The 19,512-nt window shown below is 48.2% G+C and overlaps 1 protein-coding gene across 12 annotated transcripts in view; it reads right to left on the bottom strand.

Annotated features, from left to right (window-relative positions):
* Nucleotides 1-6,059: 6,059 nt before the first annotated feature.
* SGMS1 (sphingomyelin synthase 1) overlaps nucleotides 6,060-19,512 on the bottom strand; it is a 266,791-nt gene continuing 253,338 nt past the window's right edge. For all 12 annotated transcript variants that reach the window (XM_032312956.1, XM_032312959.1, XM_032312958.1 and 9 more), the window contains 3 exons: nucleotides 11,763-11,916; nucleotides 8,404-8,570; nucleotides 6,060-7,780 (listed from right to left, as the gene is read on the bottom strand). In XM_032312956.1, coding sequence (XP_032168847.1) covers nucleotides 7,601-7,780; nucleotides 8,404-8,570; nucleotides 11,763-11,916 — 501 coding nt within the window. In that variant the 3' untranslated portion in view covers nucleotides 6,060-7,600. The remainder of the gene's footprint in view (nucleotides 7,781-8,403; nucleotides 8,571-11,762; nucleotides 11,917-19,512) is intronic.

The following is a 19,512-nucleotide window of genomic DNA, read 5'->3' as shown; positions in this document are numbered from 1 at the left end:
GCCTTCTTCCTTCCCGGGAGGAAAATGAATTTCCCGGGGCCTGCACGAATTCATTGTTTTTGATGATTTTAATTGGTGATTAAACTCTGAATATCTTGAGAAATTAAGCCAGTTTTGATAGCCGGGATCTACCGGAAGCCCATTTGTCACCGACCGTTCTTCATACTTGGCATGTGTTAAAGTGACATTTCGGATACGTTCCCATCTAATTTCGGTGACTTTTTGTTTGAATTCACACTCAGTGAATGTTAATAGTATGTGGGGGTTCTGTGTGCTGAATACATTGACATTTTCTCTCCCGAAGGAAGTACGATGCTGCTGCTCAGTCCCCAGCCCCAACCCCGACCCCTTTTGCTGTATGTTGGGTGCAATGAGGACCAGGGATTGTGCACGAACACACAACAGGACTTGTGGCCCTACCCCCCTGCTTGGATCTCTCTGTCCTCCTGCAGTTGCTTCCCTCTGCCCAGGAACCAGGAGCACCGGAGAAACCTCATTAGGCAGCCTCTTGGCCCCAGGGTTTGAAGCAGTCCCTGCAAGCCCCCAGGGCAGAGATTAAGCTCTGGGATCAGCTGGGGTCAGCTTCTGAGCACAGCAATGGGCACCCATGGCCCTGGGCCAGTGACACTTCCAGGCAGACAGGTGCCTGTAGCACTAACAGGACCCAGCCCATCTTGGTGTCATTTGCTTTTCATGCTCGCCCCAGGAACTCGCAGAGCAATGCAGCTAGCCCTCGTCTGCCAGCGTATCTGCCCGCCTTCGGGCTGGACTGAGCCTACCCGGCTCATTGGAGCATCTGCAGAGAGGAAGCCCACGGCTCACCACAGCCAGAGGTCAGAAGGCTCCCAGGACCACTCGGGCTGGCAATGAACGTGCTTCCCATCAACCTGGCAATGACTGGCCATGGCCTCTTGCAACTCAAAGCCAAGGATTTCAGAGACTTCCAAACAAACGTTCATGGTAACAGATCATGCTTTTTCCCAAGTTATTTTTTCCCCTGAAAATCCTAAGATATCAGGGAGCATGGCCACACATCCCGAGTGGAAAACCCGCTGTGTGCATTTCCATGGCCACAGGCTTGTTATTCAAAAGAGAATGCTTTGGCCAAAGCCCCCTGTGGATACTACCAGCAGGAAGCCATGAAAACACCACCAGCAACTGGGTGGGACAACACAGAGCTGGCCAGGGGAGCAGATCTGAGCGCCAATCAATCCTGGCGCTACACCCACATGTGTGCTTCGTTCTCCCCTCGCTCCTTCTCTGGGCTGCGTTGTGCCATGTCAGAGTCCACCAGCAATCCCGCAACCGTGGGATGCTAAGGACAGTGAAGCAAGGATCTTACCAAAGATGTAAGCCGTGAGTGGCTTCAGTCTCCTGATAATATCCCCAGAAGTTTAAATAAAGGCTGAGTCTCGGTTTGGTTTCACATGTGGTCCGGCTCCCTCTCTGGCTGGGGCCAGTCTCTCCATCGACTGGGACTTCTACCATGGCTCCCAGGGGCTTCGTCTTCATCTTTCCAGCTCACCTCCCTCCGTGTAACACTAGTGGCTGTTTACTGAGCACAGAACTCGTCTGCGTGCCCCCTGTCACCCTACGTTACACTGCCACATGGGTCACCTGCAGTGATGGCCCCATGGTTCATGTTCTTTCAGGAAGTGCCCCGGCTATGTGACCATGACTTGTTACGTCTCCCCGAGCACTAGTGCAGCTTAGACGCCAACTCTTTTTTTTAAAGATTTTATCTATTTATCTGACAGGGAGAGACACAGCAAGAGAGGGAACACAAGCAGGGGGCAGTAGGAGAGGGAGAAGCAGGCTCCCCATTGAACAGGGAGACAGATGCGGGGTTCAACCCCAGGACCTGGGATCATGACCTGAGCTGAAGGCAGCCACTTAACGACTGAGCCACCCAGGCGCCCTGACACCCACTCCTGAGAGAGGAGTTGGACAAAGCCCTTGGTGTGAAATAAAGTACATACAATACCTTGGTTGAAGTTCTTGGTAGACTACGGACCAGGACAGCTATAAGAACTGTAAGAACAGCTGTAAGACCACCACCACTTGCCCTATTTTCCTGCTCACACTGAAAAAAATGCTTTGAGCCACCAAGTTAAGCTATTTAGAACTTATCTTAGTCCAAGTCAAAAAGATAGAGAGAGAAGAAAGAAATTGATTCAACAGAACATACTGTAAATCCTCTGGCAAAAAGAGACCAAGCATTCTGGACTGTAGACACCTGACACTTTCTCGAAACATGCTGATGTTCCTAGTAAGTGATTATATTTGTTGCTAATACACAGTTTATTTGTTACTAACCAGATCTTTCCCAGGTACCAGCCCAGGACAGGCCACAGCACTCTCAGACAACGAACCACAAGAGTGGTCTTTAGAAAGGAGAGAGAAAGTCATTCAGGTTCCTCCAGATTCTGGGTCTGCTTTAGTGCTTGGTGTGTCCCAGGTCTTCTGGGCTGTTGGGGGGCAGGGGCAGTGGAGCACGTGAAGGGCTCTGGCAAGTAAGCTCACAGTTCAGGTACCTGAATGTACCCCCGACATTCCCCAATCCAGTGTCAGTTGCCTTCATGTTCTTCTGGACACTCTGTGCGTTGAGGGTTGGAAGTCATTAAGGCAGACTCTAACAGCCACTTCTATTTTTAGTTCTTCAGTTGTCATTAGGACACCAATTTCTATGTCCAGATGTTAAAGGCCCTCCTCGGACAACAGCTTACTCGTTGTCTTCCAAACTGATTTAACAACAAAAACTGGGTCACCAAGGGCTTCTGGTTTCATCTTCAACAAGCAAAGAGCTTTGGAGTCAAGTCACCACTCCCATCCTTACAACTACAAAAGGCTGGACAAACTTTGCAAAACAGGACTTCTTTTTGGAGCCATCAGAGGACTGGGGCCAACAGAGCCAATCGCCACTCCCCAAATCTGGAGAGACAGGAGTATCCAGAGTCACAGCCGGGATTTGCTGACATGGAGCCGAAGCCACTGAAACTAAAACACTTACTAAAAACACTTACACCATAACTTAGATTGACTATCGTGAAGGGGAGAGGGGCAGGCAGGAGTCAAAAATCCTCATAAAAATTTGAACTCCCCCCAAATTTATCTACTAATAGCCTACTGTTGACCAGAAGTCCTATCAATAACAAACAACTGATGAACACATATTTTGTCTATGTATAAAGCTTAGAATAAAGCTGGAGAAAAAAATATTAGGAAAATCATAAAAGTACATTTATAGTAATTGATTGAAAAAACCACAGAACCTGCTCAGTCCAAACCCCTATTTTCAAGGGTCAACTGTGTTATCAATTATACTTTAAATGTGACAGGTCTAAATACACCAATTAAAAAGACAGAGACTGTCAGAATAGATTAAAAACGGGAAGCTGGTTATCTGCTATATATTCTGTCTATAGGAAATCCACTTTGTAAAGATCCAGAGAGATTAAAAATAAAGGGGTGGAGAAAGATAGATACCATGCTGAACACTCATCAGAAGAAAGCTGGGGTCTTTATTTTAATTTCAGACAAAGCAGACTCAACAACAAGGAATATCATTAAGAATAGAGGACAGAGCGATAAAGGGGTTAATCCTCCAAGAAAACACAGCAACTTTAATGTACATGCATCTAACGAGAGAGCGTCACAACACACCAGCTTCTAGGCCACCATGGGGCTGGGAGGGGACTCTGGGCAGGTCCCTCCTGGGTGTCTGAGCCTTCCCTTGTCCTCACCTGGGATGCCATTTTGGCCCCTCAAGCCACTCCCTAGACATTCTTCGACACAGGATCCGGGACACAGGAGTTAGCATAGGCCTCTGAAGTTGGACCCTCTACTTCTTTAACTTTGAAAAACATGGGAGTCCATCTATCTCGTCAATCTCTGTCTTCAAATCTTTAGTAAACCTGTCCCAAGAATTCTCAAGAGACTCTCAAAGCTTGGTACTCATCAACCATGAGGCAATGATGGAATAATGAATGGCTGAGTACTATTCCTGCTGATCGGATGTCACATGTACGCTGTGAATGGTAAACCAGAAAATCTCAAGGGCATCTCTAATCCTGTCACATGCATTTTCTCAATTGCTAGATGCTCAACACTAGTGCCAGGCCAACACTAGAGAACGCAAAGGATTTCCCACATGTGCAACATACACATTAGCTCTTGTGATAAACCCTCCCTCCCTGTCTTCACCAATGGTAAGCCGTGGCCGCCCACACTGTCCTTCTGCCACTCTCCCCACAATCCTGACCTTCTTGCTCCCTCCTTCCAGTTTCCTGCAACCTCCCTTCACTAAGTGGGTCACTCACAGACCATACCCATCTCTGACCTCAGCGGGCTGGAGTCTGGATCTAACAGGTTGTTTAATTTTGTGACTTCTACTGAACCAGCAGACAGAGGAGAAGTTCAAGGTCCTGATAAGCAGAATATCAAGTCTGGATTTGTTCAAGATAAGTTTCCTGACCAAAGGGAGAGGGGAAAAAAAAAAAAAAAGACTTGTCAGTCAGCATCAGCATCCAACTCTTGGTTTTAGCTTAGGTTGTGATCTCGGGGTTATGAGATCAAACCCTACATTGGCATCCACGCTCAGTGGGGAGTCTGTTCAAGATTCTCTCTCCCTCTGTTCCTCCCTGCTGCACACTCTTTCCCTAAAATAATCTTTAAAAAAAAAAGAAGAAAGGATATCAGCATCCAAGGGATCCAAGTAGCATATTCTATACCCTAGTTATGCCAATACCTGGTTGGCTTTTTTTTTTTTTTAAAGGTTTTATTTGACAGAGAGAGAGATCACAAGTAGGCAGAGAAGCAGGCAGAGAGAGAGGGGGAAGCAGGCTCCCTGCTGAACAGAGTCTGATGTGGGCCTTGATCCCAGGACCCTGAGATCATGACCTGAGCTGAAAGCAGAGGCTTAACCCACTGAGCCATCCAGGCGCCCTCCTGGTTGACTGCCTGTATAATGAAGGTCAAATGAAAGCTAACAGGGATCCTCATTTTATCTTATAAAGTTTATGAGCTATTGATTACATTTATCAGGTATTTGGGATCCAAATAAATCATTTAGCAGTTAAGAAATCAGTCTCTCAGCTTGTGACGTGAATTTCCTACAATGTGGTTCATAGTAAGAGGTGACCCGCTTGGCTTTACCAGGGTAAGCACCGATTCTCTCACTGCTGACCCTGACCCTATAGAATTTATGAACACTCACAGGATTTGGGGGGAGTACAGGGTGCTGGGGAAAAGGTAGAAACCAGAACTCCAATCAGTCCCCTCCTGCAAGACGGGGTAATTACTACTAACCTCATGGTTTTTGTCAGGCTTATACACGTAAAATGTCCTCCTCGTAAAGAGAGCCAAACAAAGGAGCTACTGTCCAAGAATTGGTCTTAGCAAATGGAAGGACAAAAACGCGCATGTCCGCAACCAGACAAGCATTATCAAGTGGACTATGATTCCCTAGAACACGAGATTTCTCTGTCCTTCCTGGATCTACAGATGGGGGAGCCACGGGATACGTCCATTCATGAACCAGGGCGGTCAGGCATGAAGTTCTTTAGTACATAGGTAGGATACAAACCTGTGGTCATCATTTTTTTTTTAACTACTTGATTCAGGAAGAAAAGATACAATTTTTAACATGTCTCAATACTTCATTTTCATTCCTCAAGTTTCCTTCCCCTTTGATACGCTGCACCTGCTTGACAGTCAAGGTCAGGGAAAGGCTGTACCAGCGAAAGACCCATCCCAGAATTCTGGTCAACAGGCCTCCCCAGAGGCCATCCTGCGTTCTGACGGAGCCACACGTCCAGAGCCCCACACAGGAAACCTCATCAGCTTGACATTGAATTTAACTCACCTTCCATTCTGTCTACGTATGTTTGCAAAGACACGAGTACGCTTTCAGAAACCTTAAGGGCGTAGAAACAGAATTGCAACAGGCCCTGTCTCAGAATAAACCCTAGATCCAAAATGCAGCATTTTATCTCTGCTTTAATGACTCTGTCGACGACTTCCAGAAAGGATGTGAACACATGAGAAATAACAGCCATCTATTTTAAGTATCAGGTTTTATTAAAAAGTGCATTTTGATTAATTTATGATCTAGGTAAGCCGTTAAGATATCAGTGTACTCTCTGGAATAATAACTTTACAAATATTTAAAACAAACAAAATTTTAAAAGCCTTTTTTATTTCCTTCACCATTATTGTTTTACAATACAAATATCACCTTGTGAATTCACAAAAAAACCCTACGGAAGATAATTCTGCCGCGTAAAATACAGAATGGATATATATACTTCTTCATTCTTAAAAAACTATTTTGTTCTCCACATTGGCAAGTATAGAAGAGAATACTTCCCCAAACATACTCATGTTGGGAGTAAAACTTCGAGTTACATGCAGTTTCTGCACAAATATATTTTAAAGAAATAGATCTCTGTTTTGTTGTTCACCAACAAAATTGTCAAGAGAGTACGGATAACTAATTTAGAGCTTTCAAGTTTTAGGTAAGTGATCATTTTCAAAACTCTCTTTTTAAAAACAAAGTATTCATGGCTGTTTTCATTGTATAGTTAAAATTGAACTACCAAATAGATGATAAAATAATTTAACTGGTATACGTGTCATTGCCACCTGCTCACAATATGGGAACAGGCTCTGACTTTCTAATTAACCCCCCCATTCTCTAATTCATAGCGATTTAAAAACCATAAGCAGTCTTCTGATTTAATTTAGCTATAAATGCAAAATTTAGTAGTGTATACATACATTTATATTTCCATGGAATATTTTATTTTAAATAAAAACATTTAAGATTGCCTACTGACCATACAATCAAGACAAGAAAGGCACTATAAACATAGACAAATTTCTCTCCCAAGAAGCATTTTTAAATTTTAACACTCTTCTCTCCGACATGTAAAAATCTTTAAATTTGGTTTTCATAACATTATTTTGAAAAATAAAGTTAGGAAATACTTAGAAAATCGCTTTATAACAGAATCTTTTTTTTTTGCACTTTTTGACACACTCTCTCTGCTGATTTTTACAAAACCCAAAGTTACCGAACCTTTCTGTGTCTGTCATTTTTATTTGAATATCGGTGCAACAGGTAGAAAGATTTCAGAATCGAACCCCATTCAGGTACTTAGAAACCTTCATAGAGACATTTGCTAGAAAATGGCTTACAGCCCAATCTTTGGGGCAAGAGATATGAAAAGTATGTTTTCCCAAGAAAATAATACGCTTTATTTCCAGATGTGCCTGGAAAGACCAGAACTGATGATATAAAAGCTTACATTTATGCTGTTGCATCATATACAAAGGAACATGGTGGTCGCAGGTTATGGAAATCCCAAACTTATGAACAGGAAGATGTGTACAGTGCATGATAGGTTAGATTTTCTTTATTGTTGTCCAACGCAGGTCCTTTGGAGAGAAAAAAAGATCACAGTGCTGACCAGGTAACTCAATAGGTTAAGTCAAGGGAACTGCTGAAGGAGATCGGGGTCAGGGAGGTGTGTTCATGGCATCTTCTCTTGTGCAGTTCTAGCACTTCGGACAGCTCCTCGCTTGCCCGCACCGGGCGCCGTTACGTGTCGCTCACTAAGCGGCTGTACTTGACTTGCCTGCCGAGGTGGACGACCGGCCAAGGGAAGGGCCAATGGTACGAGCGAGGCACGATTCCTTGGACATTCTTTTCAAAGTACTGGAACGGCCTGTACCACCACACCCTAGCCAGGAGGTTCATCTGGGTAGCTTCTTTTAGCACCTGGGAGAAGGACAGGAAACCCAAGTCAGGGGCATGCGCCACTGCCCCAGCCCCAAGAGGAACACGCATGCTCCTAACCAGCCTCCACCTGGAGTCTGGACGGTCCCTTTTCAGGTCGCAAAGGACCCCAGAGCCACCCCACGTGCCTGGTGACACAAGCACATCGTCACGTGCACTCTGCTAACTCACGTGTTCTCCTGCTGGGCTGCCCCAGCCCAGCAGGAGAACAACGCTAATTGTGCGAGTGCACGGACAACACGGGCCTCACGCCATCTCACAGCCATCAGTGTATCCTCCAGTCAGGGTTTCGGTGACTTTCCTGCGATGGACATTCTGTACTCAGCTGGAGGGGGGATGGAGACTGGGTGGGCACAGCTGAGACATTTGTCCGGGTTGGGGGGAAGACGGGGCATTGCGTTGGAAGGACGCCATATCTGTGGTGCTGCACCCACACCTTCCCTGGTCACTTTTTATATTCCAGTGGGCCGGTATCAGGAAGGACGACCCCACCAGAGATGCCGACCCCTCAGAGAGAGACCAACGCTTGTCTGTAGATGGCACATGCACCACTGGGCCTGGGGGGTGGGCAGGGAGGCTGCGACCCTATGAGAAGGGACACTCACTTGCTGATTGGCCATCGTGTGGTACCACCAGAAGAGTCTCGTGGTGATGTAGTAGGCCACCACCACGTCCACAGTGTAGTGGTCGTGCGCCAAGAGGATGCAGAAGATCCCAACCACGCTGAGAAGCCAGCAGATCCAGTGGTACCACCAGAGTCGTCGCGGGGAGTCTGCGAAGACAAGACATTCACGGTGGCCCCACTGTCCCAGCGCCGCTAAGGGCACCCACCCCACTACTCAGCAACGTGGACCTCTCCTTCCGGAAACACGTCATGTGGCAGCAAATCTAAGGGCTTTTGCTTCTCTGTAACCAAGGCAAGAATGGCAGCCGCGTATTTCCTGATTTGACCAGAGTGTAATTAGTGCTTGCTTTGTATTATCATAAATACAGTTTAAAAGGACAACAGACAGGGGGCGCCTGGATGGCTCAGTGGGTTAAAGCCTCTGCCTTTGGCTCAGGTCATGATCCCAGGCCCTGGGATCCAGCCCCGCAGGCTCTCTGCTCAGCAGGGAGCCTGCTTCCTCCTCTCTCTCTCTGCCTGCCTCTATGCCTACTTGTGATCTCTGTCTGTCAAATAAATAAATTAAATTTTTTAAAAAATCTTAAAAAAAAAATGAGACAACAGGACGATACATCATGCTCTATAAAAAAAAAAAAAAAAAAATCCACCAGCATTTAAGTCACTTTACTTGTGAATAATTTGGAATTAACGCTCTCAAGAAAAATCAGTACCATTGGTCCGGAGACCCTTATATGGGGACTAGGCAGTCAGGATTGACAGAACCGTCTTATCTGCTTTCCAAGCTCTGGGACCATCCCCTAACCTGGAGGTCTTTGAGATTTCCATTTCTCAAATGGGAATAAGAAAAAATCCAGATGCCTGGGGATTTGGGTCCAAGTGCCTTCAAGGCAGGGCAGGGTCAGATAAACACCTGTCCATAGCCTGATTTGGAAGTCCCCTGGCGGAAGCGTCAGTATCTCTACAAGCGCAGGCCTTCCAGCCTTGTATTCTTGAAGCATGGGCTGAAGAAGGTCTGACGTTTTACGCACAAACATCATCTGCATGTGATTCATCCTCCCGACCCAGGGGGAGAAAGTTCACATTTACTGGATTCTTATGGGGTCCACGAACTAGTCCTCCATTTAACCACTATTTACCAAGCATCTTCTATGTGCTTGGGACGGAGATGCTCTAGCTACTGAGATAAACGAACAAAACAGGCCAAGAACCTGCCCTGTGGACAGATCCCTTCCCAGTATGGAGGAGAGATGATACAGATTAATTACAGTAAATAAGTAAATTATACGCTATGTTAGAAGGTGTGAAATGCCAAGAAAAAATTAAAAAGCTAAACAGGAGAAGCAGGATCAGAAGCAGAGAAGGGGACGGGAGGTCTGCAGCTTTAAAGGGAGTGGCTAGGCAGGGGCTGTCTGTATATGCTGCTTATCTTCATTCTTACCACCTCTCCTCTCCCTCAGCCAGAGAGTTCATTCTCAAGTTGAGGGAACCAAGCATTAGAGAGGTCAAAGGTGGGCCCCAAGGTCACAGAGCTCATAATAGCACCAGGACTCAAAATCCATGATTGTGACACCCGCCCCCCACCCTCCGGGTCTTCCCAGTCTCCCAACATGGCACCCCGGGTTTCCTTCAAGGATAAGGCTTAGCCTCTACTGCAGTACAACCAGCAGGGAGCAGGAGCCATCCCCCCAAGTGCTTACACCAGGCCTGCCGGCCCCCACTTCCATGGCCAGCTCACCCCCGCACAAGGGCAAGATGGCGCCTTGAGGATTCGAAACAGAAGCTGTGAGAATTGGTCACACGCCAAGAGTAAGCAGAAGAACACCTACGTTCCCTCTCCCAGTGCCCTGAAGCACATCTCCTGTCCTATCTTCCCTATCTCAGTTTAAGACCAAAGCTGGCCTAGGGCACCTGGGTGGCTTAGCTGGAGAAGCGTCTGCCTTCGGCTCAGGTCACAATTCCAGGTCCTGGGATCCAGCCCCATGTCAGGTTCCTTGCTGGGAGGGGGAGCCTGCTTCTCCCTCTGCCTGCTGCTCTCTCCCTGCTTGTGTGCTCTCTCTAATGAATAAATAAAATCTTAAAAAAAAAAAAAAAAAGACCCAAATTGGGCTCTTAAGCCTTGCCTCTTCAGTGGTTTCCCGTGGGCTCTCCACTGACCTTTCTCCATTCCCTCCACATCTCACCAACGCTAACACCAAGGGGTTCGGGACACCCCACGTCTTCCCTGGATTATGGCAGCAGCCCGTGCCCCATTCCAGCCCTGCTCTCCAGCCCGGCCCCCTCCACCCGTCCCAGCAGAGGATCCTCCTTCTCTGAGGGAGAAATGGGACGGCATGGCCACTGTGTGTGAAAGAACCAAAGTTCAGACTCCTTCTCGGGGTTCAAGGTGCGCTCCGTGATCTGCTTCCTACTGATCAGTTCATCTGTGGCTTCTCACTACTATCACTGCTCTGAATTCCAACCACACCAACGCTCTGAACGGTGCCACACGCTCACTCCCAAGACACGTCCAGACTGCAATGCATGCGTCCCTCCTCCGAGGTCTGGCAGCCCGGGTCTCCTCACTACTCTTCATGGAAACTGCCTAATGCTCATGGAGAGACAGTTTTTAACAGTAAAATACTGAGAACACCTGCAGTTTCTACAAGGAGAAAAATAAACAGCCCGTGGTTCGTTAGGATGAGCCAGAGCCTCATGTCCCACCTACATCACCGCAGCCAAGACAAGTGGAGAAAGACCAGAGAGGACACAACACCATCAAGCAGATGTGACAAACCATCAAACCATGACACGCAAGCACCAAAACATGATGGAAACGACAGAGGAAAACAGGAGCGGAAGGAACGAGAGACCATCATCACCTAGTTACCTTCTACTGGCTTTTTAATGGGTGAAGCGAAACAAATGGCAAATGCCGCTGTTTATTAAGTCTGAGCAGTGGGCGGGGCATGGTATTATTTTTTCTATGTCCCATAATAAAATATTTTAAGTACTTTTTAAAAGGGAATTTCTCATTCAGTGCCTGCCTCAGTTAGTGTCCCGACCCCACGGCTTCTATGGGGGACGTCACTATGCCCCTCCCGTCCCTGCGCTTAGCAGGGAGCCAGGACCTTGAGAACATCCAACCCGGCCCAACACTGGCTGCCTGTGGTCCCAGGAAGATGTCCTTCTTGCTCCTTCCAGCAGCTGGAATGCACCCCCAATGCTACTCTGACACCTGAGGGAACAAGTCACCCCCTCCACACACAGGTCACTCTGGGGGCCACTGTGGGGACACGAGGGGCTGGCCTCCCACAGGAGACTCCACAGAGACCAGGGGAGATGGCAGAGGTCATGACTTACACTCTTTGATAAATAAGTAGGTGAGCGTGAGCATGACAGTGTGCCCGCTGTACAGGTAGTCCCCACACATGTTGTGCGAGCCGGTGATGGACAGGCCGCCGCCGGCGATGAGCTTCATGATTCTCCGCAGCTGCGCTTCCCAGTCTCCAAAAAGCTGGTGGGAGAAGAGAAAACAAGACTCGTTACTGGTCTGCATGGAAGCGTACCATGATGGCTACCGTCAGGAATTAGGCTTTGTGACACGGTTATTTCTAGTCAGAAATACGGGATGTGGTCTCTGACTTTGTTCTCCTGGCACAACCTTGGGAATTTCCTGACATCAAGGTGTCTTTCTTCGGTTACTCCCCACAAACCCCTTTCTGCACATCAGCGTGCACATCAATGGGGTGACTCCAAGCCCCCAAGAAGGGGGGCTGGATGCCAGCAGAGCCGACCAGACCACCAGGGGGCTGGACCTCCAAGGAGCGGGGAGGGGCTGGAGGCGGAGTTGGTCACCCATGGCCAATGGCCTCCTCCACCTGGCTTACAGAATGAAGCCTCTACAAAAACCCAGAAGATAACGGTTCAGAGAGTTTCCAGGTTGGTGAAGAGTCAAGACATAGGGGTCTGGGGGGAGCGGTGCATCCAGACAGAGTGCAGAAGCTCTGAACCCCTTCCCATACACTTCGCCCAGAGCATCATCCTAAGTCACATCCTCTTAAAACACACTGGAAATCCAGTAAGTTAACATGTTCTCCTGAGTCCTGTGAGCAACGTTTAGCAAATTAATCAAACGGAGGACAGGGTCCCCGGAATCTCCAATGTATAGCTGAGGGGTCAGAAGCCCCAGGGACAGCCCAGACTTGGGACAGGTGTCTGAAGCAGGAGGCAGGGACAGTCAGTGTGATATGGAGCTCTGAGCCTCTGGGACCTGATGCTAACCCCGGGGAGGCAGCTTCAGCTGTCACAGAAGTGTCCAGTGTGGGTGCTGAGCACAGAGGAGACACCCAGGAGCGTCCTGCCTTCAGGAGCTCACACCGACGGACACAACACCCCCCGTGAAGTATGCTGCTCAAAGTCCGCTGTTCTTCAGACAGCACTCAGGAGGGGTACGGGCCTTGGAATGAAGCAAGTGGCTTCAGAACATTACTTAGAAGCTACTAGCACTTTCTACAGCACATTTCAGCAGACACTAACCCAACTTTCAAAATCACACTGACAGAGGGAGAGTCACTGACGGATATACTACCAAAAACATCTGGGAAAACTTCTGGTACTTGGCTTGGGGACAACTGTTCCGCTCACTCAGCAGGAGTGCTGGAGACTGGAGTCCTCATATGTAAGAAGACTTCGGTTTACGATACTCGGTGGCCCAATGGAGACATGGGACTGAGGTGGACATGCGTTCATTCTTCTCACGTAACGTGGGTAGAATTGCACGTTCTTCCCTTTCCGTGAGAGTGAGAAGAGTTCACACATAACCCTCCCGTCTCCGGCACACGTCTGGGCCGCACAAAGGAGTTGTCAGTGGCTTCAACGACTCACTGCAATTTTTATTTGCTCTGTCGAATGAAATGTGTGCTTGCCTGTATTTTATGCTTGTCAGCACACTTTTTAAAAGTCTGGTTAGTTGCCCAATTTGATCACCGTGATCTTTTCCAGCATCTCACTGATGGTATTCCAGGCTTTGGGAAATACGTGTTTTATTACAATTTCCCTTTAACAACATGTATCCGGATTTCGAGTTAGGAGGGCAGGTCGAACACACCACACAGAAGGTATGGATTTCCACATCCAGAAGGTCAATGAACGTGCAGCTCGACAGCAGCAAACAGACCTACCGCAGGAGACCCTAATGCCTCCGGAAGTTAAAAACAAGCTTCAAGCAAGCACCAGGAGTTAGGCTTTTCCCAAAACAATACTGGAGAACAGAAGGGTCTGGAAGAATGCCCCCAAATTCTGGGGGACAATGATTTCCAACTTAGAATCCTATACCCAGCCTTATTATTAACTGGCCTTACAGTGAAGGATAAATCAAAGCTGTTTGTGCACACACAAGATTTCACAGTATCTACCAACTACGGACTCTTGTTTTCAGGGAATTACAAAGATATGCTCGGTAAAGCAAAGGAGTAAACGCAGAAAAAAGAAGAGACAGGACCCACTGGAACGCCAATGAGGGGAGAGCCGAGGGGCTGTGAGCACGGACAGCACAGGGGTCGGGACGGGAGGGTCATCCTTGGGGAGGCGACACCAACAGAGTGTTGTCGACCCTTGCCTCCAACAGTCCTCAATGAAGAGCCCCCACGTGGCAATGACCGTGCACACAGACCACTAAGAAAACAAGAAGCAAGACAATCAGTAACACTACAGGAACAGAAAGTGGGCAGAAAAGTAAGTACAGGAACCGCATAAGTAGCCAACAAAGAGCATTTACACACGAATAGTGCAAGCACTGACTGAGTATGGAGCTAAATCGGAAGAGAAAACTAGGGGCGCCTGGGTGGCTCAGTGGGTAATCCTCTGCCTTCCGCTCAGGTCACCATCTCAGGGTCCTGGGATCGAGTCCCACATCAGGCTCTCTGCTCAGCGGGGAGCCCACTTCCTCCTCTCTCTCTCTGCCTGCCTCACTGCCTGCTTGTGATCTCTGTCAAATAATTTAAAAAAAAAAAAAGAAAGAAAAGAAAAGAAAAAAAAAGAAGAGAAAACTAGATGGGGAAGAGGGGACAGAAGTGTGATGGCCTGTGGGGGGACAGGGCAGGGCAGAAAAGGCGCCGAACTGGGGCTGGGGCCCCGAGGAACCTCAGTCCCGGCCTTCCGCTTAGGTCAGTTAAGATTGCCACCAGAAAAACAAACAGAACTGCCACGTCACTTACACGCGCACACACGCACCTGTAAGAGTGAAAAAATATGAAGGTAACCACTACCAGATTCAGTTAAACGAGCTGCAAGTGCGTTAGGAACATGGGCTGGAGTTGGGTCAGGGTTGGGGGGGCGGCTAATGTTTTTCCTAACAACTTCTACAGAACCATTTTATATTTTAGATTGTATACATGTATAAACGTGCTGACATTTTTTTAAAGTTTAGATTGAAAGTTTGGCCCAGTTCTGTCACAACAATGGATAAAGAGGAGAATGATGGCCAAAAAAGCTTAGGCAGCTTTTCATTTTATATTATTTTAGCCTATCCTTCTAAAACTGTTTGTTACACTAGAAATCCTGTTTTCAGGTACCATCACCCCATAATGTGCCCTCCCGATTTAGCATGAAAATATTTGTGGGGAACCTGTACGTGTAGGGAAGAGGGAGACCTTATAAATAAAACATAACACCAAGAAAAAAAAAAACCCAGAAATTAATGCTGCATTTCTTACAAGTGCCCTTAAAACTCCTACGCTTTCTTTTAAAACTATCCTTTCACGTCAGTCAAGTCTCTGTGAGACGGCCAGTCTCTTTAAGCTTAGTGGGCAACAGGAAAAGAAGACAGGTGGTTATACCCATCATTAAAAAAATTTTAATGGTCAAACTAAAAAACAAACTGCGAAACAACGGCAGCAGAAACAAGTTACCATCTTTTCCCTGTGCATCACACACATAAATCAAGTGAGAATCAGACCGGTGGGAAACCCAGTTATCAGTGGACAAAGGGGTATGAGCTGCTGGAGGCAGATAAGTCTGTCAAACAAACAGAAATACAAATGGACACTAATGGGAGCTCACTGTTCCCATGCCAAGTTAGCAAAGCTCACAGAAGCCGGCCACTGTGGGGGCAGCACAGGGTCACCCACCTCAGATGGGTGGGTGAAGAGGAGGGGACATGCTGGCTGGGGCTGCCGGAGGCTCACGGGAGCAGGCAGATGGGGCTCACCTGCCACTCAGCAGGGTGAGCCCCGGGGGCTGGACCAGTCTAAGCCACAACCTCCTCACCCACAGCCTGGGGACTCACAGCTTTATTATGATTGATGAAGTCTCCCGCAAAACTCATCATCGTATCGACCAGCAACCTGAACGACACGGCCTGGGAGACCCATACACACACGGCTTCTAGGAGTCTGCCTCCAAAATACGACCTCAAACAGGAGAGAAAGCTTTACGCACAAACACTGTGATACTATTTATAAAAGCAACAAACTGGAAATAATCCACCCAGTAAAAGCTATTAACTAGCTGTCCCCTGGCTAGTCCAAGCCCAGGCCCCGCCCATTCTGAAAACACCAGGAGTCCCAGGAAATAACTCTGGGATACACAGAAATGTACAGAATCTCTGGGGATGCACTGGGCTCGCACTACAGGGACTCAAAGGCATTGAACTAGGCTGTACTTGCTTTTTTTTAAGATCTTTTATTTTTCATTTGAGAGTGAGGGAACGCGCGTGAGCAGAAGCGGCAGGCACAGGGACAGGAAGGAACAGACTCCCCGCTGAGCGGGGCTTGATCCTAGGACCCTGGGATCATGACCTGAGACAAAGGCAGACGCTCAATGGACTGAGCTACCCAGGCCCCTGTAACTGCTTAATAAGTTATGAAAGAGTACAATGCCTGTCAGTAGGTGTATTTCACAAACATTTTCTCCTATTGAGGACAGCACAAGACATTTGGGATAATCAACTATGTTTTTTTAAAAAGTCTAGAATGTACATTCCATAAGTTCACAGGTTTGCAGAGAAGATGGTAAAATTCCTCCCAGTCTCTGTCCCCAAGGGACTTCTACTCCTGCTCCTTGGGCTGGAAAGAGACGGACTGTTTTGGAAGTCTGCCGTTCTGTGGTTCAGGTGGCCTTGGCATGCAGGCGGGACATATGGGAGGAAAAAATAGGAAACTCATGGCTTATCTCTCCCACTTCTCATTTTGGTTTCCTTCCCCAGTCTGCCTGCTACTATCTTTCAGAGTCCTCAAAACACTCCGTACATTCTGCCTAGTGGTTTTGACTCGGATTCCGGGGGAAGAGCGTGGAGTGTGCGCCACCACGGGTCTGGCTATAACACCCCCCTCCCCATGAGAAGGCTTCTGAATGTTCACTTATGAAAGCAGAGACATTCGATAGGACAGTCACATGATCACTTTCTTAGTGGACACTATAAAGCTGTGAAAGGAGATCTCAGATCTATACCACTACATGAATTATGGTCTCCTAGGGACAGAGAAAGGCCAGTTTTTGGTAAAAATCAAGCCATTTTCTTCAGTATCTAATGAATGGCTCACAAATTAAGTAAACTAGCCAAATGCTTAAGCAAGAACAAGGCAATGAAAGAAAGCCTAGGCAGGAGAGGCTTCTTAACAACACAGACCACTAGAGCACAGTTAGAAATTGGGGAGCCTTTGGTTTGTAAAAACAAACAAAAACATAAAACCCCCCACAAAACCCAGTGTTCTCTTCAGTGCCAAGTAACACAGCACACTGACGGTAACTCAGTTTGCAGATGGCCCCGCGGACTGCATGTGGAGAGCAGGGACACGCAACAAGCTTCACCTCCTACCGGCCCCAGAGGGGAAACCTGGAGCCAAAACCCATCCAACCACGCTGCATAGATCAGTGTGGCTTTGGTACAACTGTGATGAAGGGTTAAAGGTGAGCCGTGGAGCAGACACTTTCGATGTACCCTCCCTACCCCTTCCCCAGCAGCCCTGGGAGGTCAGCACAGCTGGTCCTATTCCCTGGCTGCTGAGAGCTGGGGCTGGGAAGGGGACCCAAGGTCCCGGACACCATCTGCGAACCTCTGGAACACTGTACCCCACCCACACCCTGTCGGGCCACCTCCCATCTCCCCAGCTTGCACCAACCAGGACTTGGATCTACATGAAGTAACTTCCTGGAGCAGCCTGGGACCTCACAGAGGTGACATCCTGCTGTCACACCCCACTCAACAGCCACAACCAGGCAGCTCTCTCCCCAAGTACACATTCATTCAGTGAATCCACCTGCTATCACCCAGGCAAGGAACTTTCTGTCTTATTCCTGAAGAACAACCTCACCGCCACACAGAAATCTATCTGTGCGCAGAGAGCTGCTCGGGAACAGGCAGACGGCAGTCCGCACCCGCTAAGGAACCCAGCCTCGAGGAACAGAGGGACCCGTGGAACCCCACGTCCAACCCGCCCTGGGCGGCCTGCTACGGAGAGGCACACACTGCGTGCTGCCCTCACGGGACAGGGGGTGTGTTCACGAGCCGGACAGATGCTCTGGGGACCACAGCGGCCACATCATTTCACACCTGTGCCTCTCACCAGCTCTCAGACTGCCTCACTCTCGCCTGTCAGGGAGTGGTGGGGTGGTTTTAAGTTAGAAAACATATCAGCTTTTGCCTGTACAGAGACTCCAACTTTACGACAGTTTTCCCATGAATTCTCTCATCCTCTCCTCCCAAGGCTGTCAGGTGGTTGGTGCGGAAGTTATGTCCATTTTACAGATAAGCAAATAAAGAGAGAGGCTCTTTCTCCATTTCATGCAGTGAGTCGCCCGGGATCAGATCCAGATCCTTCCTCTCACCCCAGCAAGCCTGCCTCTGCATCCCAACAGAGAGCCCACTGTTGCTGCAAACGCCTCACCAAGTGACGGAGGCTGAAGGTATCCCCAGGCTACTGCCGTTCTCCCGAAATCCATCCGCTTCACACGCATCACTGAGATGCAGGTGCACACCACTATTTGGTAATGATCCGCCCCCCCCCCCCCCACCTCTCGGCCCAACCCAACCACTGAGTGGTTTTTTTTGGTTTTTTTTCCTTTTAAAAAACTTCCCCATTCCTAAAGACATTATTCTCAGGGAACTCTTTCCTGCACCAATGATGCATTTCCCACCTCCTCAAACAAGGTGCTCCCACCTGGACTTGAACTCGGCTTGCTCTGCTCTGCCCCATGTTGGAGTGAAGCTCCAAGTGTCTCCAAGTCTGCTGTCGGGGAGCAGCGAGGAGCGCACAGCCCACCCAAGACACAGGTCAGGCTAGAGCATCCAGGGGCTCTGGACAAACGCTCTGCCCATCTAGCTTCCCATTTCTCCCACCTAGGGGGTGGCAAGAACCATGCCCCCCCCCCTCGCCCTCAGCCCTCACCACCCAAAGTGACTGCTGACATCATCAAGAGCTATCCCATCTGACGGCAGCACCCCAACCCCAAGCCCTTCAGGGAGCGCTCCATGCCTGGTAGCCAGCACGGGAAACCGGGACGTGCTCCCCGAACACGTGGCCCTCCCGGATTCTCACCCGGGGTCACGAGAAGCTTTTCTGAACTCCTCCTCCACGTGGGAACTACCTCATTCCTGGGAAGATTTTGTCTCACCCACAAATATCATATTCACATCAACTGGTCTGAAGTACAGAGATTTCACAGCAAACATCCTCTTCGAACTCATACATGCAAGTTTTAAAACGGCTTTTCCCTCCATTAAGCCGCGAAGGAGTTAGCTCCCTGCAACCTCTCCGCAATCAAAGGCATCCATCCACTCTTCTACTAGGCTGGCTTTGTTATTTGGGAGAGGGATGTCTCTACAATTATCAGCCATGAAACACTAATCCCCAACCAGCCTCCCTTCCCCTCAGCCTCCGAGTAAAATCTTTAATATTTTTCTCATGGCCTCTCGTAAGGTGACTTATCAAAGCTTCATGAAATCTCAAAGTTGGCTATGGATTTCCATTCATCCAAATTCCTACCTGTCCCGTTAAAGAAATCCAGCACTGTAGAAAGGCATGATTACCTCTTTAACAGAATTATCTTTGCTTCTAGTGTTGAGAGATCCTTTCATCCTACCTGTTCATCAAGTAAAAATTTAAAAAATTTT

This window comes from Mustela erminea, chromosome 14 (assembly GCF_009829155.1).
Source record: "Mustela erminea isolate mMusErm1 chromosome 14, mMusErm1.Pri, whole genome shotgun sequence".
Classification (NCBI taxonomy): Eukaryota; Metazoa; Chordata; class Mammalia; order Carnivora; family Mustelidae; genus Mustela; species Mustela erminea.
Note: the sequence above shows the minus strand (reverse complement) of the source record. Positions and strands in the feature narration are given on the sequence as shown.